General features: G+C 53.6%; 7 protein-coding genes across 7 annotated transcripts; 2 read left to right on the forward strand and 5 right to left on the reverse strand.

Annotated features, from left to right (window-relative positions):
• Positions 1–596: 596 nt before the first annotated feature.
• Positions 597–2,275, forward strand: BZA05DRAFT_425552 (uncharacterized protein; the record flags this gene model as incomplete). The annotated part of the gene is made up of 4 exons (XM_051485966.1): positions 597–607; positions 1,399–1,417; positions 1,680–1,915; positions 1,996–2,275. The coding sequence occupies 4 exons, from the start codon at positions 597–599 to the stop codon at positions 2,273–2,275; spliced, it is 546 nt and encodes a 181-aa protein (XP_051339782.1).
• Positions 2,276–2,873: 598 nt separating this feature from the next.
• BZA05DRAFT_452366 (S-adenosyl-L-methionine-dependent methyltransferase) lies at positions 2,874–4,358 on the reverse strand (the record flags this gene model as incomplete). Its single annotated transcript, XM_051487468.1, has 3 exons — positions 3,957–4,358; positions 3,579–3,703; positions 2,874–3,465 (listed from the first exon to the last, which is right to left on the reverse strand). Exons 1-3 carry the CDS (start codon positions 4,059–4,061, stop codon positions 2,874–2,876), a joined length of 822 nt encoding a protein of 273 aa, XP_051339783.1. The 5' UTR covers positions 4,062–4,358.
• A 1,660-nt stretch (positions 4,359–6,018) lies between these two features.
• Positions 6,019–8,639, forward strand: BZA05DRAFT_41029 (uncharacterized protein). Its single transcript, XM_051484877.1, has 5 exons — positions 6,019–7,424; positions 7,474–7,567; positions 7,623–8,104; positions 8,164–8,225; positions 8,281–8,639. The coding sequence occupies exons 1-5, from the start codon at positions 6,203–6,205 to the stop codon at positions 8,404–8,406; spliced, it is 1,986 nt and encodes a 661-aa protein (XP_051339784.1). The 5' UTR covers positions 6,019–6,202; the 3' UTR covers positions 8,407–8,639.
• A 5,730-nt stretch (positions 8,640–14,369) lies between these two features.
• On the reverse strand, positions 14,370–14,987 carry BZA05DRAFT_41070 (uncharacterized protein). The gene is made up of 2 exons (XM_051484929.1): positions 14,911–14,987; positions 14,370–14,886 (listed from the first exon to the last, which is right to left on the reverse strand). Exon 2 carries the CDS (start codon positions 14,741–14,743, stop codon positions 14,441–14,443), a length of 303 nt encoding a protein of 100 aa, XP_051339785.1. The 5' UTR covers positions 14,744–14,886; positions 14,911–14,987; the 3' UTR covers positions 14,370–14,440.
• A 91-nt stretch (positions 14,988–15,078) lies between these two features.
• Positions 15,079–16,571, reverse strand: BZA05DRAFT_337401 (peroxisome membrane protein; the record flags this gene model as incomplete). The annotated part of the gene is made up of 3 exons (XM_051480853.1): positions 15,079–15,202; positions 15,487–16,357; positions 16,487–16,571. The coding sequence occupies 3 exons, from the start codon at positions 16,569–16,571 to the stop codon at positions 15,079–15,081; spliced, it is 1,080 nt and encodes a 359-aa protein (XP_051339786.1).
• A 257-nt stretch (positions 16,572–16,828) lies between these two features.
• Positions 16,829–21,010, reverse strand: BZA05DRAFT_353191 (FACT complex subunit-domain-containing protein). The gene is made up of 6 exons (XM_051481335.1): positions 20,496–21,010; positions 20,348–20,432; positions 19,638–20,284; positions 17,913–19,583; positions 17,463–17,859; positions 16,829–17,406 (listed from the first exon to the last, which is right to left on the reverse strand). Exons 1-6 carry the CDS (start codon positions 20,664–20,666, stop codon positions 17,309–17,311), a joined length of 3,069 nt encoding a protein of 1,022 aa, XP_051339787.1. The 5' UTR covers positions 20,667–21,010; the 3' UTR covers positions 16,829–17,308.
• A 226-nt stretch (positions 21,011–21,236) lies between these two features.
• On the reverse strand, positions 21,237–23,806 carry BZA05DRAFT_397469 (RNA polymerase III subunit RPC82-domain-containing protein). Its single transcript, XM_051483621.1, has 6 exons — positions 23,632–23,806; positions 23,493–23,552; positions 22,710–23,441; positions 22,434–22,641; positions 21,868–22,379; positions 21,237–21,818 (listed from the first exon to the last, which is right to left on the reverse strand). Exons 1-6 carry the CDS (start codon positions 23,638–23,640, stop codon positions 21,417–21,419), a joined length of 1,923 nt encoding a protein of 640 aa, XP_051339788.1. The 5' UTR covers positions 23,641–23,806; the 3' UTR covers positions 21,237–21,416.
• Between the last annotated feature and the right edge of the window lie 120 nt (positions 23,807–23,926).

Raw genomic sequence — 23,926 nt, forward strand, 5'->3', positions numbered from 1 at the left:
TTGTAGGTAGTAGGGAGGCGACTGTGCTTACTAGCAGTGTCCTCTTCTTCCTTCGAGGAACGTCTTACTCTGCTCCGCTTCACATTAACATTTACTGGTTGGATATAGCCAGAGTGGGGTGGAGTATCTTCACATATACCCTACATACGTCGATATCACGCCTGATCAGTAGTCAATAGTAGATATGCTGCTTAGCCAGCCTTCGCTTACTCCCTTGCTCAACCATATATGGTGCGACCAGCGCCACGATCCAGATTTTGACGACATCGACTTCCCGTTGCCCATCCCTTCTTTCCGTCCATCCACCCTTCCTTTGATCCAGCCATTCATCCCTTCCTCCCTCCCTCCTTAGCCTGGTGTGGGGGGATGGGATGGGAGGGATGGGGATATCGCCCAGCAGCTCCTTGGATCTTGGACCGTGGACCTTGGGGGCGGATCGGCCGGAGTCTTTGGTCTTGTTGCTTTTTCTTTTTTCGCTTTTCTCGTACTGGTTGGAAGTGTGAACTAGAGTACTGGAGCTTTGTTGGGGCGATTGTGCTCGCACTCGCACTCATATGTTCACGAACCAGTGGAAAGTAAATGATTGAATGATTGGCATGCCTCCGGAGTCCAACTGTGATTGAACGAACTCCCCTCCCCCAACCCAAGACTCAAGACTGAACCTCAAGGCCGAGCTCCCCCCACCCCCTATGCTAGAGTAGGAGAGTACGCAGTCCTAGGTGTAGGTACTGCGTAAACCCCCCTTCAACCCCCAGATCAGCGCCGGAGAGGCTCGGGACCGCCTGGCCTAGCTGGCTGGTTCATGTTTACGCACGCCGCAATCACAGCTCCCAGTAGGAGGAGGATGGGATGAGACTGGCAACCAAGTATCGATCAACCAACCAGTTGATAACAGAAACCCCGGGGCATCCATTCACTGGACGATTCACTGGACCGAGTTCCAGTCGAGTTCTAGAATAGTACTGTATCGCCAGACAGCCAGACAGCCCGGTGGATGGATGGGCTCAAATATTGGTAGGTATACTATATAAACTTGTCTAATACGCTATAATGCCCCCTCGTCGATTACTGCCGGATGCCACTCGCGCCTCCTCCAGTGTCCACCCCCCGTCCCCCCACCACCACCAGTACCACCCATTACCACCCCAGCCAGTAGAGTAACTGCGACTCTGCGCGCGCCCTCCCTAGGAGCCAGAACCATGTTGCAGTTGCCATTGCAGTTGCTATTAGGGTAGCGGTAGCGGGCCCAAACAACGGCGTGGGCAGCGCCTTCGTCTTCGTCGAGAATAAGGAATAAGGCAGAAGATAGCTATATAAGACTGAGCCCACCCCCCTCCTGAGGATAGAAGTAGTACAGTACAGTACAGTACATGACGACGCACCCACATCTTTCCCAAGATCCAAGAACAGAACTACCGTTCCACCCCCCACTCCATATATCTACCGTTTCTATAATAGCACTTCACTTCACCCCACCCTCCTGTTTGATAAGTCGGCTCCGTCAGGCCCGATTCCCCCCCCCCCAGACCGCAGCACTGGCATCAATCCAATCGCTCCTGTGCTCGATGTCTCCTCCACCGAAGGAGCACTCAGCAGCGCAGACGTCCGAAGAAGAGTGCGGCGGCGGCGGAGGCGGCGGCGGCGGGGCAACATCCCTCTCCTCACCGACGACATTGAAGCGGCCGCTCGCGCCAAAGGCGGCGAACTCGCCGTCGAAGAAGCAGACGAAATGGACGCCGGAGGAGGACGCGCTGATCATTGAGCTGCGCGGGAGAGGCGAGAAGTGGGAGGAGATCAGTAAACGCCTCCCCGGCAGGTCCGCGCTGTCGTGTAGACTGCACTATCAAAACTACCTGGAGCGCAGGCCGGAGTGGAATGAGGAGAAGAAGGATCGACTGGCTAGGCTTTATGAGAGGTTTGTTCTCCCCCCCCTCCCCGGATGGTGTTTGGTGGTGGTGGTGTGTGGTGGTGCCCGATGCTGACGATGACCCCCAGGTTCAAATCCGAGATGTGGCAGATGGTCGCCAAGGAGATGGAGATCCCGTGGCGGGCGGCGGAGGCGATGCACTGGCAGATGGGCGAGGTGGAGATGGCGCGGCGAGCGGGCGTCGTCCCGTTTTCGCAGAGCAGCGTGGCCATCGACGCACCGCGGAGGCGTGGCACCGTCAGTTCCGGCAGCAGCAGTTCTGCCCACACCAACACCACCAACACCACCAGCAGCCGGCCCAAGAGCGCGAGTCCCGTCGATGAAGCCGGTGGTTCCCGTGCGAAATAGTTCCGTCCAAGACAGACGGACAGAAGCTTAGATTGGGCGTGAATTTGCGGACTATACACGGCGAAACTTGCTTTTTGGAGAGGGGGGGTAATTCATATAGGTTGGATCTTGGAGTGATATGTTTGTTTTGTTTCCTTTTCTTCATTCGGCTTTCCCGACTGTTATTTCCCTTCATATCATTATTATCGGCGGTGGTGGTGGTGGTGGCGGGCGAGGTTAGGGGTGTTTGTTTGGTCCTTCCTAAGTATAGAATGTGAATGTCTTGAATGTTACTTGGTTGCATTTTCTGCCCCCCCGTTCTGTCTGCATGTAACTTAAATAATGACGTATGAGTGGATGGAAGATACTGGCAGTTGATATCAGATATAAATCACTTACACGCGAAGAAGAAGAAAAAATATATAATGGCCCTGCTATGTACCTCGTGGGATTTTGGCGAGATTCTCCGATGGGAGGCATGCACTTGCAGCTCTGCAGCTCTCAGGTCTGGGGTGCATCCCGCCGCCGCGCCGCGATTATGCACGTCATCATCTCATTATAGGCGAAACTTGAAGAGTAGATGCTTGCTTGCTTTGTGTGCTTTGGGCTGTTCTGTGCTTCATCCAAGGATCCCGCAGATGGCCCACCAATTATCCTTCTCATAGCCCGACTCAATCACATATCCACCAGCACCAACCACGTCCGCCTCCAGCTCACCTTGGCGGTAAAGGTGGTAGTAACGTTGATAGGTAGTCGTCGTCTCGTTTGGTGGTGGTGCTGCTGCTGGTGCTGCGAGACCCTCGCTGCGGACCTGATCGCCATTGACTGGCGAGGTTCCGGGTCCCTCCGCTGTTGGGTTGTTCCCAGCACCAGCAGCAGCACCAGAACCAACATACTGCTTCGACAGGACCCAAGGCACGAACACATCCTGACTATGCCCCTTGTCCCATCCGCGCCGCGAGTTCTTCTGCTCGAGCGCCCAAACATATATCAAAGCCCTTCCGCCGTCGCCGGGAGTGGTGCTTCGTCGGAGCGTGCCAAGAATACTCTTGATCGAAGCCACCCGTCGCTCCGTGGACGAGAAGTGGTGGATCACGGCAATGCTAATCGCGAAGTCGAAGCGCCCCGCCGGGTGCGGAAGGTCGAGTGCATCCGCCATGAACGCCTCGTGGATTTTGCGGTCGTGCGCTATCCGCACGAGGTTCGACGATCTGTTGCATACCGGTCAATTACCAATTGAACCAATTGAGCACACACCGAACAGGTGGGGTGGGGGCAATGTTTGTTGCATTGTGTTGGGTCGAGTTGGGTTGCGAAAACATACCTGTCCGATCCAATCATAAACACGTTGGGATTGACGGTAAGGTATTTTCCATTTCCGCAGCCCACATCTAATCCGATCGAAGCAGTGGGCAGCTCGCGGAGAAACCGCTCGACAATTGGCCACGGCTAGATAGGAGAGGCTGTTAGTTTGGACGCTGCCCGACAGGTGGTAAAACCATGCACCAACTGGCCAGCCAGCAGCCAGCCAGAGGGATATGCAGAACATTGGGCCCAAGCGTGTCGATTCGGAGTGGCAGGACGCCGCGGATCGACAGAACCACAATGCATTGGCCGTGTGGACTCTGCGCCGGGTAGGGGGGAGGGGCGGGGCGAGGAGAGGAGCAGAAAAGGAGGTGCTCAGCAGTGATTGGAGGCGTACCTTGAAGCGCGTTGCCGAAAAGTGCGAGGCTATGTGTTGATAGACCTCGTGGACATGCTCGGATTCGTACCGTTCGGGGGCCACTGGAGGCGTCCGAGTGGCCATGATCGAGAAGCGCGAATTCGGTAGTGCAAGCACACAGAGCTAAGGTCTTATAGGCAGCAGGTTGTTCTCCCTCCCATCCACCGAAGCCAACGCTCAAGCGTTCAATGGGTGTATCTCGTTCGCGTGGTCGGCGGCGGGGATGAGTGCGGTGATGTCTCGTTGCGGCGGTGGACGATGATGGTTGGTGGTTTGGCGGTGGTCGGTGATGGCGGGGCTGAGTAGTGCCAGATTGCCATGGTGATACAAGAATGGGTTCGTCCGTTCCAAATCCGATGATCCATCGATTCCTTCCCTCAGCTGCATGAGGTATATAAATACTGGAGCGAGTATATAACAGCAACTAATGTGAAGGCCAAAAATACGCATACAATTTACCACTCGGTCAATGATGCTGTGTAGAGTACCTATCGACTCTATCCAGATCCGCTTAGGTATGGCATATGCGCTCATGTATGCACTCCACAGACCCCACCGCATTGCCGCGAGAGGGCTGAACAAGTCAGGTGCGAGCGTGCTACACACGTGCTCACGCAGCAAGCGGAAGGTTCCATAACGCAACGTCTCTCCCTTATTCCCTGCGCATACCGGCAAAGAGTTCTCGGCGTACCACCACCACTACTATTGACGACTTCACTGGTGATTTCTTTGCTGTGATCACGGGTGGGCGGGCTGCCAACCAACCAACCGACGATACAAGTCTGTTTTCTCCTAGGCTTACGGTTTGCTTCGTGCGTACGCAGAACACATTATCGCTGTCTGAAGTTTGTGATATTCATGTCGTACTATTACGCCCATCGTCCGATGCAAGACGGCGAGTTGAAGCTCAGCTCGTGGTTCGATTACATACCTCCTATGTAGCTGGAGACGAAGCTCCACCTGACCGAGGCCGAAGTGATGGTCTCGAAAAGGTTGTCGACTCCATCGATGTCGACTAAGAGTCAATCATGGCAGATTCAGTTGATCCGTGAGGAAGGAATCATTCCGACTCATGATCACACAGTCCGAGCTGCCCGGATCTCACGCACGGTGCTTAGAGCAGAGTGGGCTGTGAGCTACATTGTCACTAAGCAAAGCTGAATTCACCGGGCTATCTTCTTCCTCCCCTTTACGGTTCGTCAAAGCTCTCTGAAGCGTCTGGCCGGCCTTCTGGTTGAAAAGGTTGCGCATAATCGCCCTGGGGCATAAGAGGGAGAGAGGATCGATTTGCTCCATCGTCGCATACGAACTTAGATACATGTATGTAGACTCGCTTTGGAGAGAGAGAATCAATTATTTTGTCGTCGTATATGGCCTTAGATATCATGTACACTCAAGAGAGAGAGAGAGATAATCAATTTACTCCACTAGCACTTATTGTCGCATGCGCCCTTGCTATATACTGCTATTATACCCTATTCCGCTAGTAATAGACTTGCCCTAGAGCGTAAGAAGCACGCTATTACAAGGGTTAGCTAGGCGATCTAGGCCGAACCACCACCACCTCCACCATCACCTCCTCCTCCACCACCACCACCATCTCCTGTCCCACACCACTTAGACTCTGTCTATCCCCCGCCAATTCCCCCACCCACTCTAACCGTTAGCTGCTGCCTGAGTCCTCTACACACAAAGTCAACTTCCCGCCTACAACATACCCGCCGACCCGCCGCTGTGCTAGGTATCCTGCCCTGCACACTTTTCGCCTCAAAATTTTCTGGGCTTTTTTTCTTCTCCCCTCCACAGTTCCAGAGTCAAGTTTCGTCGCATACTCACCAGAGGTTAACCCGTGCCTGACCCGATTCGACCCCTCACTCGGATTGCATTCAGTCTGGTCTCTTGGTACGGTTCGCTTGTCAAATTCCCCCGAATCGGCCGCTCTGCAACCATCACCACCAAACCCGGACGTCGCTCGTTAACTTCGACCCTCCAACCAACGACAACTATCCTCCGCGACAACCACCAACGAGACAACCTCAAGAACCATCAACCCACAATTTCGCTCCTCCTCACAAGTCGCCGACACCATTCACCTCTTGTCGCTTCCTCGCCTGTTCTCCATCGCGCTCCGCCACACCCTGCTCCAATTTCGCAGAAGCGTCTTCCAACCACTAGAGAACATCCGCATCAACCCGAGTCCGTTCATCGATACCGTCGCCGGCGCAATGTCTGCGACACCTTTTTCTTCCTCGTTCCCCATACGGGCGTCGCGGTCTACTCCTACAATAGCCCCCACTACGTTAGCACTTGTCGCATGCGACCCCAGACAATTGGCCAACGACATACACTTCATCGAGGCTAAGATCCCGATTTCGGCGAACACAGGCACCTCCGGATTTATAAAGTTCTTACATGCGCGCACTACTCAAGCTTCCAACAATCATCCGAACAGTCAAAGAGTGGCCGATAGTTCTATTTCTACTGCTGTGACTACTGCGACTGCTGTCCGAGAGGCGGCGGCTCTCTACAGTGATTCGTCGCGCACTCCCTCCCAGGTTGCCGATTCCCGCGATAGTAGCGCTGGCCCCTCCACCGCGCCGACGACACCCCCAGATTCCCAGGCCGGCAGCGTTAAGGACGATGGCATCGATGAGGATAACAATGCGATACCCCAGCAGAAACCCCCACATAAGAGGGGCAAGCCGGAGGAAGAGTCAGCTGAGAAGGCGAAGAAGTCCAAGTCCGCTAGCAGCAGCAGCAGCAGTGAGACGACGGAAGCGGAAGTGATAAAGAAGAAGGAGAAGCAGGTGGTCGCAACCAAACCTGAAGCTTCAGAGAAGCCGGAGAAGGAACATACCTCTTCACGGAAGGAAAAGACATCTACCCCGGCCAAGCGAAAGGCCGCCGATGATGAAGATGCGCTCAGTGCCCCATCACCCCGACGCATCAAGGTCCAGGCTAATGCCGAAACCCATAAGCCCGCCAGCAGCAGCAGCGGCAGTCAGACTTCGGGAGCGGAAGTTGTGAAGAAGAAGGAGAAGCAGATTGTCGGAACCAATCATGAAGCTTCGGAGAAGGAACCTACCTCTCCAAGAAAGGAAAAGGCAGCCACCCCGTCCAAGCGAAAGGCCGCTGACGATAGCGATGCGCTCGGCGCTCCGTCACCCCAACGCATCAAGGTCCAGGTCGATGCCGAAGCCAATAAGAAGGTCAAGGTCAAGGGTATCCTGAACCCTCATTTCCTCTGCTACAGGAACTCGGCTCTGCAGCTCCTCGCCAGCTGTAAGATTTTCCGCGACGAATTGGCCAAGCACCGCGTAAGCGGCTGTAAGGTGAAGGGTGCCTGTGTGGCCTGTGGCCTGGCCACGTTCTTCGCCGACCATTTTTGGAATGGCAAGGCGAAGTTCGCGACCAATCCCACCAAGCCGGTTGCAGGCTTTAAGCAAGGTAAGACGTTAGAACATCAACATGAAGAGACGCATGCTAACAAACCTAGCACTGCCAAAACCCTTCAACAAGTTGCAGGGACAGGAGGATGCCTTTGAGTACATCACTGCGGTGTTGTCGACCATCGAGGACCAGTTGACTAAGTAAGAGCCCCCCACCCACTACACTTGCATGAGGTGCAGTCACTGATTGGCACAGGGGTCTTCCGGAATCTGAGAAGAAGGCGCACCCTGTGTACCGTGCCTTCAATGGCTGCTTCCCCTCGGTTGTGAAGTGCTCCGTGTGCGGACACGAGAGCTCCAACAACAACGAGGGGGTGTCGATGGTGATGGAGCCACTGGCACCGAGGTCCGAGCGAGAGGTGATCCCTCTCCACACCAAGTTGGTACAATACTTCCGGGCGGAGGAAGTGGAGTACCGGTGTGAGAGGTGTAACAAGCCTGGTGGCATGGCCACCAAGAGGGTTACCATTCGCTCGGGGCCGGAGTTCCTGCTGGTGAACATTGCCAGGCACAAGCCTGCGCGGATGGCGTGGAAGAGGGGGGGAGCCAAGGTTAGAAACCACGTCTCGTTTAACGAGAAGTTGGCTCTCCCCGAGGTGGGACCCGACGGCAAGAGGAAGACGGTCAACTACGAGCTCCAGTCCGTGCTCGCGCACGCTGGCTCGACCATGTCCGGGGGTAAGTTTAATGCCTAATTTGCTAGCCTTCCGAGGATGATGCTGATACAATCACTACAGGCCACTACATCTCCTACGTCCAGCAGCCAGACGGCACATGGGCCGAATGTAACGACGAGAGTGTAAGCATTCATTCATGTCTAATAGTTGTTGCGAGCAAAGGTTAACTTGAACTAGGTGAGGGAAGTTCCCGTCAAGACGGTCCTGTCGTGCGAGGACGGCCACTTCCAGGCCTGCGTCCTCGGCTACTCGAAGGTGTCGAAACGGGCCCCCTGCACTCTCATCGGAGCTGCGCAGAGATAATCGCGCTTTTTTTTTCTTCTTTTTTTCCCCTTTTTTTTTCTTTTTTGATAACCATATCCGGGGGGTTGATACCTGTGAAAAAAATTTCTTTTTTTTCTGTGGCTATAATCTTTTTTTACAATTCCACATCCCGTTTTCTTACCTTCTTTCTTTCTTCCGTTCTTTCTTTTTCTCTTCGGAGTAATCTTCATTTGGCATATGGGAGGCGGGCGGGCGGGCGGTTTTTTGTTCGTTGTCTTGGTGGGCCGGCGTTTTGGGGGGCTTCTGTTTGTTTGATTGATTTCCTTCTCGCACTACCGTATCGACCTACATTATCGAGTCACTGACGTTATAGCCGACTAATCCTATAGCCGACTCCGCAGTCTGGGGGGGCATCCAATGGGGCGGGCGGACTTGTGTCATCGATGTATGACTTGTATATAAAAAAAGGGTTTTGCGGGATTGGGCTCGGTTGGGCCGGGGATGGATGTGTGAAAATCATGGCGGGACAGGTCTGCAAGCACTGTGCATACGAACGGAGAGGCGAACGGAGAGGCGAACGGAGAAGCGAACGGTGAAGCGGGGGATGAGGTGTGGAGTGGAGTACGGTGCAGTTGAGTGGAATGGATGGCTGTGGATGGGCTTTGGATGGCCACGGATGGCCGCGGATGGGTCGTATTCGAGTTAAGGTTTTATCATAATATTCCAAGTCTCACTTGCCTTGGGTTGCCTTAGGGGCGTTTGGCTGTATGTGTTGTGTGTGTACGGTATGTTGGACATGCAGTGCAGCTGGGTAATGACAGCTGGGTAATGACAACAGTGATTGACAACAACAACAGCTGTTTACAGCAATACTGACAACAATACTGGCAACACTGACAACAACGATACTGACAGCGAGCTCGGAGCTCGGAGTGCAAACCGATCTGAACTATAGCCCAACAGCCCAACAGCCCAACAGCCCAACAGCGCATCCTGCGTACGACATATCTCGAACCATCATATTTCTCCATATCCTCCAGGGCCCATATCTCCCTCAGTCCCCCACCGCCCCACCGCCCCACCAGGTCTTCTATGTATTGTGCATTCGCAAGTTCGAGCAGCATGATCAGCACCTCTTCCCTCTATCCCTCAATCTTGAACGAGCGGGCACGCACCAAGACCAGTTATTGACATTTTGTTTTTATCCCCCCTACCCTACCCAACCTACACCCAACCCATAGCGTCACGGGGACACTTTTACACTTCTTGGGTCGTGAGGGTTTTCGTCCGAACCAGTCAGGACTCGGGACTGAGCTTCGAGATGCGAGGAAGTGCTTGGGGGAGGGGGGAGGGGGGGCACCGGGAGGGGCACGGGGACTGATGGGAAAGAGACGGACGAACTTATGGGATCGACTGGCTTCTGACTTCTGGAATCGATTGGCTTCTGGAAGAAGATGCGGAACTGCACGGGGCGAACTTTCAGCTTTCAGTAACGACGACTGGCTGGTTGGATGACTGGATGATGGATGATGGATGATGGTTGATGGAACAGCTGATCCGCGAGGGAGGGATGCATCATGGGAAGGAAGTGGAAACCGCTACCGAAACGGAGCTACCAGCTACCAGCTATCTATGGACACGAACCGCACGAACCACACGAACCAAACGAACCACCAGCACCAACAGCAGCACCAGACGATCGAGTCCGAGCACTGGTTGAGGATTGACGGAGGAACGTTTGCTGCAGAGCTGGGCTGCCGCCTTCTGGATGCGGACGATCGATAAGCCGGCGGGATCAATTGCGGATTCTCCCCCAGTGTGTGGATCGTACTGGAAATGCTGGACGTGGTTCTGCAGACTCGAGCGAACCTTCGGCGAACCATCACGACACGATGGGTGGTCTGATAAGCGGTTGTCTGTCTGTCAGCATGTGAGCATGTGGTTCTGCGTGCTCCGGGAATGCGGTATCCGAAGGGCGGTGCTAGTGGTAGTAGTAGTGGGATAAGAGGTGGGGTATGGGGGGGTATGGGGATTCCAGCGACGTTGGCCTGGCATGGTTGTGCTGTGTTGTGTTGGTGCACGGGAGTCAATGAGACGAACGAACGATTGGGTGGTGGATGGTGGGCAGTGGACATTAAGCCCGAGCTCAAGTTGCTGATGGCGAGCCAGCGTGAGGAGCTGACCGGAAGCTCTTAGGCGGGTGTGCTTCGGGATGCTGGCAGGAGTGGTGGGGGAAGAGCTGTTGGCTACCCGGGGTGATATGAAGTCTCGGACGACGTTGGTTGTGCGAATGCTGATGCATAGGACCGCCAGAGGGGGCGATTGGATATTGACCACTCAGTTCGGGCCTGAGGCGGTGGGGGGATTGTGAGCATGATCATGAGTTAGCTGTTTGAGCATGAGGAGATGTCCATGGAGGGTACGGCGCACCATCAGCCCCGAGGTCGGCGAAGAGACCGCAAGGGAAGAGTGCGGGGATAGGTAGGAGGAGGAGGCGGAGGAGGCGGAGGAGGATCTCTGGCCCCCGTTGCGAAGGACTCTCCTATCCTATCCTATCCATACAATCCAATCACAGGCTCAGCATCTACTTCCAGGTTCCTAGCATGCGCAGACGCTATGGCCCCCGCTCCGCTGCCTTTGGCTGACTGGCTGGCTGCCCGACTGGTCGGTTTATTCGACTACAGCGAACGAACTCATGGGCTCTCTGCGTACTGGTACCTTCTCCGGGAACGAATGGGAGACTGCAATCCAGCTTCTCAAGCGAACCTCGCCAGCCTCGTTGATTACGGCGCATAGCGGTGAGCGCAGCGGAATTGCGGAGAATGCGGGCACGAGGACGCAGGAGAGGGATTGATAAGACGACCAGGAAACTCAGGCAGCATCCTCAGGCGAACTTGGGGCTGCACAAGAACTCATGATCATGAGAGATGCAGTTAATACGACGGCCGGTCTTCACAGGAAGCAGGAAACAGGCAGCAGGCAGCTAGCAACAGCTCGAGCTCTATGACTTGCTTCCTGAGGGGAATACGGAGCTCACACCAGTCAATGGGTTGAGTTTGGAGGTCATGGGACGCTATTACATCCTGCTTCCCAGCTCTCTGCGAAGTTTGCTGGCTGGTTTTGGCCACAGTCAACCCACAATCCATGTCGTCAAAGCAACAGCACCACCGCACGATCGCCCGAGGAAAGCTGTCCGGAGAGGAGAAGACGCTCGGCCAGGTTCATGATGTATACCTGCGGCTGGACTGCACATCTCCTAGGAGTTTCGTCCATCCATTGGCTCAGTGAGTATACTCGCCAACATTGGGTGTTGTTGCGTTACCCCCTCACCCATAACAACCGTTTATCTTTACTAATTGCCGTGGGCGGGCTTGGGGGGATTCATGGATGAATGTCTGGGCCACACGCGCCCTTTACCGCTTCTCATGCTCGCGATCGAGCCCCCACAGAACATGTCCTTCACAATCGGCCGGTCAAAGCCAGTCAGCCAGCCCAATCCACTTGACCAGGACTATCGAAACACAAGCTCCGGAGCCGGGGGCCCATAGGCTCGCCATATATTGCTGCCTGGCTATTGACGCAACCCCTTCCACAATCAAGCAGTCGGTATCAAGAAACCTGTCTGGCGACTCATTAATGCAGTTCTTCTCGTTCCGACTTCCCCAAGACCGGCCAACCAACTAGCATGCACGGAGGGACGATGCCCCATTGCAATCGTCCTCCATAGGTTGGGAGGAAACACCCCCTCCACGGCGAGAATACCACGGCAGGGAGCCAAAGTGCCACAATCTCCATTCCCGGGTCCTGTGTGGTCGGAGGGAGAGGCTATTCTACGGCGGATCGATTGACTAGAGAACGAGAACGAGGGAGCCCCCAACGTAATAGCACGATGTCCAGTGATGCCGAGAACGGATTTCCCAACAAGTCTTTCCGTCCCATAGAACGCAGAGGAACTCCTCGAGTCTCGGCAAATGTGAATGCCCAATGGATAATCGCCGGAAGAACGAAGACGCAATCGAGGCGGCGGAGTTTCCATCCCTTCCCGGGTCACCTAGCGTAGGGAGTAGGGGTGAGTGCTCAAAGCTCTCATCGCACTGGACCTGGGTGCGGCGAGTTTAGGGGTTGCGTGATATGACATCTGCAACTGCAAGTCATATCAGCCCCTTCCTCCCGAGATCTGCACTTTCGTGGTGGTTGTGGGGGTCTGGCTTGGTCGTTCAAACCTGATACTCGGCGGGTGGCGTCCGTTCCTCCCCTATCTCAACAATTTCGGTGTATACGTAGGCGTACGGGTGGTTCGTTCGAACAGGATCCGGGCCATACAAGCACTCGATGAGTTGTCGTCCCGCGATGACAGGAAGGCAGTGGGTTGGGCTCTCAACATTTCGATGCCGTCTGGAGGAAGAAAAGAGACCAGGCTTTGGGGGCTCGGAAGCGGTTCCGTGGAGGAGCGAGGAGCGAGGATGTAACGACGGTTCCAGGCTTGACTTGACTCATCTCGACTCAACTCGACTCGCGAAAACTGCTCGCTCTCGGTCGCCAACATCCAGAGCTATCGTGGCTTCCCCTTCTCCTTCCTCCCCGATGGCATATCAGCTAGGTGGTGAGCCAGTCTGTGTCGTGTGTGCTCGGTAGGCCTGGGTCTCAGATCCTCCTCCGACCTACCGACCTACCGACGACTTCGATCCAAACGACCTCCACCTGGCGAAATGGGAGACGATGTAGACCGGCAATCGAAGTGCATGGTAGTCGTAGAAGGTGCTCGCGATTGGTTGCGCTTGCAGGCCGGAGGAAGGAGAGGGGGTGGACGGGGGAGTTCGGTTGGCAACCCAGCCTCCGGAACAACAAATGGTGACGATGACGGTGTTACTCCTATGCATTCCTTCCTCTCCATCATCGCGGCGTTCGAGAGAATTCCCCTGGCGAGGGCAGGGCGGAGGATGTAGTGGAGTGGAGGTTGTCTTCTCAACGGATTTCCCCCTTTCCTCCACCTCCCTGATCCGATCCGTGAGTGGGCCGGCCGGCCAGACACCGCAGAGTACGCGACACGACAGCACCTCCACAGCTACCGGCCAGCCATACGTGTACGCCACAGAGTTCATCCGACCAACCCACCCACCACTCCTCCGCAAACCATCGAGTGATCCCAGGTGACCTTGATAGGGGACTGACTAGTGAGACATCTCGTATCCCCTCCGCTGGATGGATGGACCTCGCAGCTCGGTGACGACATCTGAGGAGAGCATTTGTCCATCCACCGTGGGATCCGCCTGTGACGATCACTAAAGTATCCTCCTGCTGCCCTCCGCTCCGAGGGACGAACTACTCTACTATACTCTATCGGAGCCTTGTCTTGTCGTGTGGACGCACAGTCAGAGTGCGTGCGATCAGATCGGAGTACATGTAAGCTCGCCCTCGCTAGGGGATTCCCCAAATGAAAAAGAAAAGAAAAAGTAGATGTGAAGTGTACATTGTACGTATGTATGCTCACGTAGTGTACTCGCCATCACCCCCATCCCGGGACGGAAAGGAATCGTCCTCGGAAGGCTCGGGTGCTTCGGGAGCGGAGCGGAGTGGCGCGGAGTGGAGTGAAGCGGCACCGTTTGTGCTGGCATTTGCTCTATCCAAGTATGATGTACTCTACTTGCTCCGGATACATAAGCTTACGCGGTTGGACCGTTGGAGGAGTGAGATGTGTGTAGTGTATGTAGTGTATGTAGTACCTGCATGCGCGCCATAGTGGGCGGAGTGGAGTGTACCACTACATACCTGGATACTCTACCATGTAGGCATGTATCATAAGTACTCACCTCCCCACCCGTGATGTAATGCTATGTAAACTACATACATCATGTACTTGCCTTCCACGTTGTCCAACGGTGACGCTCTGTGTCTTGCATAACTGAACCTATGTGGGTGGATGGACGGTGGATGGGCGAGCGATGCAACCAGACAACGGTCTGCGCGTAAAGTAAACGTAAAGTTCTTACGGGTACGTACCAGTACATCATACCATACATCCATCCATAGGCCATAGGACGAGACGGAGAAGGAGAATTATGTAGAATAAGCATTAGTTAATTCCTCCCGGCCCCCGGTCAAAATCAGGAACCAAACTGGCCCTCCAAATTATTCCGTCGCGCGCAAACAACATCACAGTTAAAAGTACATGAAAAACAAGAACATAAAGAGAGGTACTTGTGAAGAGAATGACGAAGATAAAAAAATAAAAAAGACCCACTTTCCTTCCATGCTTGACTCCAGTCACCCCATCCCATCCTTCCAATCCATCATACACAAACCAAACCAAACAACAAACCAAACCAACACTCAGCCCAGCCCAGCCTGCCAGATCAAAATCCAGATCAAAATCCATAAACTTTCCTACTGGTTGAACGAAACGAAAGAGAAAAAAAATAAAGTAAAAAGTAGAAAAAAGAAAAAGAAATACATCATCCAAGCTCTAGAGTATGCCATGCCATGCCATGCCCATTGGACACTCTAACCAACAGTGCCTGCCTCTGCCTCCGTCTCTGCCTCGGCCTCTGCCTTACAGTCCACCGCCCGTTGCCCTGCCATTCTCCCTGCCGGGCCGGGTCGCCGAGTCCCGGTAGGTAAATATTTGTAAAAATGTAAGTTGTAACAAGAAAGAAAAGATCCGTTTGCGAAAGAAAAAAAAGCTGAACGAAGTATTGTTTTGCGTGGACTATACTATAGTGTCGCGGATGAGAAATAATAGTTGTCCCAGAGGTACTGGTAATCCTCGAGGACGCCGCCAAGCAGGCCGAGTACCGGTTGGTTATTGAGCCTACCAGAGATGCCCTGCAGGAACGGTCTGTGGACACAGCACACACGTATCAGTTCTCCGTTCGGAAGGAATGCGACGACGACGACGGATGAGACCAGCGAGAGAGTAAGAGACAGCACAATACAGTACAGCACATCATAACACACCCGCTTATGGGATGTGGGGGAGGGGGGAGGGATGCTTGTAGATGAGTGCCCTATCTTGTACTGCTTGCTCGCTGTCGTAGGTAAGGGTGTGCTAATAATAGCAACAACACGAAAAGCAAATAACACAAGAAAAAGGGGAAGAAATATGGAGAGGAGTAGACGTACCCGGTGATATTCTCATAGAAAGCACCACGAACACCCCACCAGCCCATTGCCCAAGCCCTTCTTGTGAGCTCGTCTCGTTCCAGCTGCGTCAAACCCCGTAGTCCACCCGGTACACTCGTTTCGAGCTCGCGCTTCGTCATCTGCCTCGCAGCGTACTCGAGCGAGAACCCGAGTAACCACGGTGTCCAGCTCTTGCGGTCGTTGGCGAACCGCTTCATCGCGACCGCGTACACCACCGGCCGAAGGATGTACAGCACCTCGGCGAGGTAACCGGTGCCGCGGATGCGGTGCAGGAGCTGGGCGGGCGGCTTGACGTCCTCGGCCGTCAGCACCTTGCTGAGGAGGTACTGCGAGATCTTCCCGCTGTTGGGAAGACTGGGAAGTTCCAATCCCGTGCGCGGCATCTTCCAGCCCGTCGCCTCTCCAGGCGGCGGAGACTCGGGCTCGAAAACGCTGCTCTCCTCCAGCGCGGCCGGGTCAATCTCCCTCTCAGGCAACGGTGGCGTTAGCAACGGCCGCGAGTTCGTCAACCGTAGCAACAGCAGCCTGCACAGCGCCTTGACCGTCTCGAGCACAATAACAACATGCCAGCGCATCTTCTTCCCGCGGCGCTTGGCGGCCATCTCCCACAGCAGCTCGGTGTACTGGATCATGGTGATCAACAGCGCGACGCGACGGTAGGAGGGACTGCGCGTCGTCCAGAATTTAGTGTAGCGATTATGCGGGGAGGGTTTTTCGCGCGGCAGGGAGGACGAGGCAGCAGCGTTGGCGAGCGCCGGCGAGCGCGCGAGCAGCGAGTCGTGGTATAGCGAGAGGAGCTGGATCCCGCTGTGGAGCGACTCCGACGCGAGTTCGACATCTTTGAAGCGCGCTGTTGGTGTGGGGTGGGATAGTTAGCGGTCATGATCACCATTGTCAAAGCGGGCAAATGACGGTCGCGTGTGAGAACGGGGGGCGGGGATGTATGTATCTAGCTGGGATATGGAACGGACGGACGGACCAGGAACTATATATGTCAAGCTTCTGAGCGCACTCTCGATCTGCGATACCGCGCCCGCGTTCTTTGTGATGAAGTCACCATACATGTCCGTGTACGGTCGGAAGCTCTTCTTCCCCGCTGCCGCCGGTGGTGAGGCGTCCATTACGACGAAGGATGCGATGGACCAGACTAGTTAAAGGAGTATGTAGCTTGGATGGCGAATATGTGCCGTGGAAAAATACGCCGGTCGGGTCGAGTGAGGGCGGGGATAGATCGATGTGAGATAGGAATGGGATGGAGCGAGAGGTGGTGTGTTGGTTGCGTGCAATTAGGTGGGAGCTGCTGCTTGTTTGCGAGGCGAGGTAACAACACAAGTAGCGCGCCGGGGAGGGGGCCCATGGGGCCAACAAGCGGCAACCTCGGCATGTGCTAGTTGTGCCGGTGGCATTCTCTAATGCCGGCGATTGGCCCGAGGCCTTCTGCAGCTCGGAAAATGAAACCTCACCAGTCAAGTGAACGCTCGCTGCGAAATCGCTCACGAGTGACAGCGCATGGACGGCTGTACAATTCTTCGCAAGCCCATTACATTACATGCAGACTCGACGCTCCCATACAAACTCATTGTCATCTCATTCATCCATCTACTTTTGAAAATGAACCAGAGCGAAACTAACGGCCGAAAAACGCAACAGAAGTACGATCCTCCAGACAAAATGTGAGGTAACCCAAACGAACACAAGAATCATGGTCATATCATACACCACTGTGAAAGAGCAGAAAATAAAAGAGATGTAAGGAGAGTAGTGTAATGCAGGTCATGACGTCAACTGTACCCTCCCAAGTTTACCGCTTCCTGTTCTTCTTCTTTTCGTCGCCGCCGTTAGGACGCGCAGTCTTCGCTTCCTTCATCTCGGCCTCTTCTTCCATCTCGTCCCAGTCCTCTGTAAAATATATCAGCTATCGTGTGATGGGGAGAATGAATTCGGATGTTACTCACCACCAGAATCGATATCAGAAGCCTCGGAGCCCTCGTCAGCGCTGGCATTACCATCGCTGAACTCTGACTCATCCGAAGCACTTCCGTCCGATTCCTCGCCGAAGTCGGAGGCTTCAAACTCAGACTCTTCCTCTTCGACCTCTCCGTCGTCGTCGTCCGAGTCGGTGCCCAAAAAGCTCCAGCCTCCATCTTGGAAGAAGGTCTTCGGATCCTGAATGACAGTCTTCATAATCGTGGGCCAGTTGAGATTCAACGGTCCCTCAGAGTATGCGATGTTACTCGAATCCAACCATTCCTTGACATTATCTAGGAGTTCCATAGGGATGGAGTTGATGTGGGTCACCGGCCGAGTGTACTCCTTGTACACGCAGACGAGATCAAAGTTCTTGAGTCCGAACTACAGTTTCTTGTCAGCATCAGCTCTCCAAAATGTGTCGTAAAGTGACATACCTGTACACGCTCCAGATGGGCAATCTCAATCTCATCCAGAGTGATAACCAGGAACGGCATATCCGTCAGGGAAACCAATGCGTCCGTAGTAGGTGCACAAAGGACATTCGCACGGAACGGGACTCCGCTAAAGCCGAGCTCACGATATGGGACATCAACATCAACACCAGCCTCGATCTTCTTGGCGGCTTCGGAGATCTTCTCGGCAAACGCTTTGAACTCCTTGTCCAACTCGGCCCTCCTTCTCCGTTCCTCCTGCTCCTGCTCGAATTCTTCCTCGTCTCCGTATCGGTACTTCCTCTTCCTGTTTCCAGTCTCATCGAATTGAATGTCGGTAGCCTCGCGGTAGAATTGAACGTCCTTTGTCTTCTTCTTACCGATCATGATAGGATCTTTAAGGTGGACATGAATGAGAACAATCAACTCGTGAGCGCAAGGCTGGAAGAAGAGATGTTTGACATTGCTGAACAGGATATCGACGCGGTGATCGTTGCGCAGGGGTGATTGATATCGCAGACCGTTCTCGTGGATCTCGAGCTCTCCGGGAACACGCTTGCCGTCCATGCCGGGCCGAATGAAGACGTCGGGCAAACGCTGGGGGCGACGGTTGCGCATCTCCCGGAGGTTGTCCTGAGTGACAACATCCTCCATCTCCTTCCGCTCGTTTTCCTTCTTGGTGGCATTCTTCTTCATGTCCGTGATGCTGTCGCAGATGGAAGCGATACGCTCATTATCGGTGCTGCGGTAGGTCAAACTTCGGAGGAAGTGAGCATTGGGATCCTCAAACGGCAGATCGTCTTTTCTTCCGACACCCTGACCAGGCGACAGCAGATTGATGCGCAAGTACGTGAAATCGTCTTCCTCCGTCTTGCTGGCGTTCTTGATGGTCGCGATATGGAAAGGCACGGGGCGTCCAAAGACAGGAACGATGATGGTCTGGTTCCTTGCGTCAACGACGATTTTGAGATCGCCTACAGCGAGAGGCAGCTGGTTCTCCCTCTTGTAGGACTCGAATCGCTTGATCGCACGCTTGCCCTTGCCATCGCCCACAGTGCCGCCCTCAGAGAATCTCTCGAGACCTCGAGATTGCAATGTGGCCCGCAGCTCGGCTTGATGCTCTTTGCGCCTAGCTTCGGCGCCATCATCGACCGTACCACGGTCACCACGGAGCTTTGACTTCATGATGACAGCCGTGCTTCTGGGAGGCGGAGCCCGGATTTGCTTCTGCTCGGGCTTCGGCTTCACCTCGGGCTCATCGTCCTTAAAGTAGAAAGCCGCTTCCTTGAGGTCTTTGGGGCAACCTCCAGTAAAGACAAGAGGGTCTGAATTGGTAACCTTTACGGTATCCGTCAACAACAAGCTGTAAATTTTGCTCTTGGCATCCTGGGGTTTTGGGTTTTCGAGATCGCTGAAGCCAACGGTGACACAGAGAGTCATTCCGTCCTTCAGCACTCTTGTACTCTTGGCGTTAATTGTCAGGCAACTATCGCGGGCCTCGATGCCGATACCGAATCCGATGGTCTTGAGGAAATGCTTCTCGACTTCAGGGTATTTGGACTTGACGTTTTGGAGAGCCTTCTGATAGATTTCTTTGCAAACCGCACCATCTCGCATCGACTTGAGTACTGTCCACTGGAGCTCGATCAAAAAGCTGTAATACTTCTCTTGGGACTATCGGAGCGGTTAGAAGAGATATCTATCAGTAAATCAGCGGGGCGTACGTACCTTGCTTGGATCTATCAAGTAAGTCCTTCCAATCTGAGCAGAGTAGGACTTGTACCGCCAGCCCATCGAAGCCAGGATGATACCCGCGTGAAGTGGGTTATCGTCAGCCTGAGCGCTTTGCTTCAAGTCGTACTTGCCACCACTCTGGACAACGGGCCCAACCGTCCAATCCAGCTGGGTAACATCGAAATCATCCCCGAGCTTCAAAGACTTGGCCTTGAAGAATTTCTGGTCGTCGATCTTGGCTTCGATCTTCCGTGAGAGCGCCTCATGAGTGACCTTCTTCTCCTCGTCGATGATCTTTGACATTTCGTCGATGAAGTAGTCCTTCATGACCGCCACGAGTGCCCTGGAAGACGTGCGCATGGTCTTCAATTCTGCATCATCTTTGACCGCCATGCAGTGCGAGAATGCGAGCGACACATCCACCTCTTGAACACCAAGCCCCTCCGCAGAATAGACTTCCCGCCACGCCTTAGGAAACGGGCCGTCGGCCTGGTCTTTCGCAAGGACACCGACCTTGTTTCCCGACTTTTTGATGGCATCGCAGATCGTTTGGAACTGTCTCTTGTTCTCCGCTTCGTCTTTGCCCCTCATCAAGAACTCAACGGGAATCTTACCCCCCTTGAGTGGCTCCAGATGTCTCGCTATCAAGCAACCGCGTCAGCGCCACCTAACACACAGCATCACGAACACAATGATTGACTCACCCTTCTTTGGCGTCGTGACGACGTAAAACTTCTCTGGGGTAACCAAGAACAGTGTCGCCGGGAATTCGTAACCGAGTAGCCAGAACTGCACAAGTCAATTGTAAGCTTGCCACATTCCTGACAACGAGCGAAATCGGGGTGCACAAACGTGTAGCGACAAGGATTTAGAATACGGGCCCTCTGCGGTCTTTCCCATCACCACCAAGATGGATCCAGCTCCAGCAAACGCCTCATTCTTCTTGGGATCCCTCCATGTCGATACGAGGTTGCTCAAGCGAGTGTGGAACTGCTGCTTGTCGATCTTGACTTCGTCGCCCATGTTTGTTGCTAGTTTTGGGGATGGAGTTGAGTTTGTGCTCTTGCACTATGGGAAGTGGATGTGGCGATGATAGTTGTAGGTTTGCTCGAGCTGTGGTAGAAAAAAGTGTCCGTGGACCGATATGTATGAGGTGGACGAGGCTCGCGGAATGGACGCGACGCGATTACTATGGCCGCTGCGAGTTGTTAGGGCAACGTTATTTCCTAAGCTGCTTCGTTGGGCGCGAATGCAGCTCTGAGGTTGATAGATGACGACGGACCTCGTAAAAAGTGAGGGAAGAGTGAAGTGAAGTGGAAAATGAGAGGAAAGGAGAGCAATCGCGTTTCGTCAGAATGTCGGTCGCGTAAAGAAGCAAGACAGGTGTGTGCCAAGACATATTCTGCTCAATTAGCACGGGTCGCTCAACGTGGCCGATCACTATCAATCACTCACCGTTGCTCACAACAAACCGGGCAAATTGCAAACGGCAACAACCCGTTTCACCATAGTCTAGAAAGGCTGTATGCGAAAAAAAAAAATTGATCTTCACGCACACTCTTGGTAGCAACCCGAGATGCTCGGGCGAAAAAGTTGACGATAAGATCACAAAGCAAAAAGCTTGAAAGGTGACCATGAATTAGGTAGGAAACGCGAAAGAATAAGTGAGTGATCTGCAAATAATTGTACAAGTATAGCGACAATAGACACATTCCCATCCGAGTCCTCCTAAATGCTCCATACCTTGGATAGCATAGTCTCCTATCAAAATCTTTAATAATCCCTCATTATCATCACGATCCGATCCAACCTCATCAGCTGTGCCAACATTCGTTCTTCCCGTGACCTCCAGATATCCAACTCCTTCTTCTCGTTCTTCGACATATACTCTTCGTAGTTTGCCTTGACGTCCGAACGCTCGCTCTTTTCGATGAGATGCTTACGTTTCTCCTTCTCGGCCATGGTCCGTTGAATATTCCTACTCATAGCTTTGTAGACGTCCGAGAGCAGTAGAGCATTGGCCCGTGCCTCGTCGAAGAACCATAGGAAGTATGTCCTCGTTGCTTGCGGTGGGATAGATTTGGGAACCTCCTGGAGCTCAATGTGACCGCACTCGTGAAGGCCGGAGAGAACAGCGCGGATTTGGTTCTGCTTAAGTAACGCTATGTTGGCGATCTGTTGAAGTCAGTATGCAGACTTTGTAAACAATAGCAAGACCGGTTACCTGTTTCTCATCCAGTTTTCCCTTGTCCTTGATGATCCTAAGTAACCGAGTCCCTGTGCTTTCAAATCGTTCTTCAACAATCTTCTCGAGCTCTATGCTTCGCATCGTCTTTCCCAGCTCCTTATAATTAACACTCCACTCTCCCATACCTCGGTTGCCTTCACCGATCAGGAACTTGAAAGAGTCTTCCTGCAGGAGCAGCAAATGCTGCTTTATCAGCTTTATGCGTTTTTGCTTCTCGAGTGCCTCGGGTTCCATGTCTTCGTCCACCTCGGCCCACTCGTCTTCTTCTTCCTCCTCCTCGGATTCTTCCTCGGATTCATCTGAATTGTGACGGCTCTTGCCGTTCGGTTTACTACTGCCATTCCTGCGGGGTTTGTCATCGTCAGAATTGTCGAGTGATCGTTTCCGTGTTTTCGATTTGCTTTCATTGGGCGCAACAGCAATGGAGCCTTCCAGCTTGATGTCTTTGTTGAAGTTTTTCGCTAAATCGCGGCAGCTGAGTTTAATCTCTGTCATGTAGGTCAGCTCCTGAAAGACGTATAAATGGTAGGTGAGCAGCAAACTCTTTAAAGGCTTGTCTTCGTCTTCTTGTACCCCTTCGTCTCCAATGTTGTCCTTGCAGCGGAAGATATGGGGCTCAATCATGCTCAGGAACTCTGCGTAGACCTGCGCAGTAACTTTTCCGAGTCGCTGTTCGGCAAGTGATACCAACTCAGCATTTCGGAAAACGACGAGAAACTTATCGTGGTTGATTCGTAGAACCAGGTTCTCCTACAGACACCGAACATCAGTTAATCAGCTTGCAGTGGAAGCGGCTCCACTTCAGGTCGCGAGCTTACATCGACCTCCCAATCAACATCCTCTTCTTCGTCGTCGTATATTGACACCTTCTTCCGCTTCTTGGACCTTCCGCCCGGCTGAGCAGCCTTCCTCTTCAATCCTGCGTTCTCCGATACGTCGCCGATCTCCATCTCCTTCAATCTGATCTTCATTTGCGCGTTGACCTCCTTCATCAACTTCAATTCACTGCTGAAGTTCTTGTGCAACTTCGAGATGAGCTCGGCGCGCATGCCGTTTTCTATGTCGGTCCTCGTATGGACGTGGTGTTGCTTGACTTCGACCAGAAACCTCTCGCGCAACATATTCGTTATGACCTCCTTCAGCGTTTCGACAGAGGTGATCGGTGTGTCGGCCTCGATGACAGCAGAAGGATCGCTGTCCTTAGCCTTCCGTGCTTTCTTGGTCGAAATACCGTAGGCCGCCAGAAAGTCGCTAACCCTCGCGTGGCCCAACTGGAGCAAGTTGCTGGCGATCAGAGCGCCATCATTGCCAAAGAGCTCCTCGATCGTCCGAATGATCCGCCCCGCGTGTAGCAACTGGTAGGCCTGAGTCCAGTTGCAATCGTAGTAACAGACAGGGTTTCCTCCCTCATTGTGCGTAAAGTGAACGACGAGGTGCTGCTGAATCAATACCACGAGTGTCTGCTTGACCGTCTTCTGTGGCAGCGCAGTGTACTGGCAGATTTGCAGGAGAGGTAATCGACCGCGCTCGAGAAGGATACTGACGACTTTCTGGGATTCAGTGAGTGAAAGCACTCAGGCACAGGACTGGGAAATGCCAACCGAAGACACTTCTCCATATATGTCTTGAACAAGGAGCGTGCACAACTCAGCTGCTGTTGCCTGGGAATTGTCAGCGAGCGGTCTCTCTCCTGACAGAACTCATCGGCGTCGGGAACAGCAATGACGAGAGATTGCGTACTTGCGACATTACATAACCCGGTTTCGTAGAAAAAGAATGGTGTTATTGGAAGTCTGAAGGTGTCTGGAAGATGCGCATGCAAGAGGGATGCTGTTGAAGTTGTGTCCTGGATATTGACTTCAAGAGATGAGGGAAGGCAAATGCTAGCGCGGACTAATATTTTGTGTTGTGTGAGTCGCGCTCTGGCGATCACAGGACTCACTCGACCCCACCGAGGCTGAAGAAGAGCCGCATGAATGGTAGCTCAAGAGCGCCACTGGGGCTGAAGCCGAGCCGCAAGCCTAGCAACTGCTGC

This window comes from Tricharina praecox (assembly GCF_024521635.1).
Source record: "Tricharina praecox strain CBS 144465 chromosome Unknown BZA05scaffold_11, whole genome shotgun sequence".
NCBI lineage: Eukaryota > Fungi > Ascomycota > Pezizomycetes > Pezizales > Pyronemataceae > Tricharina > Tricharina praecox.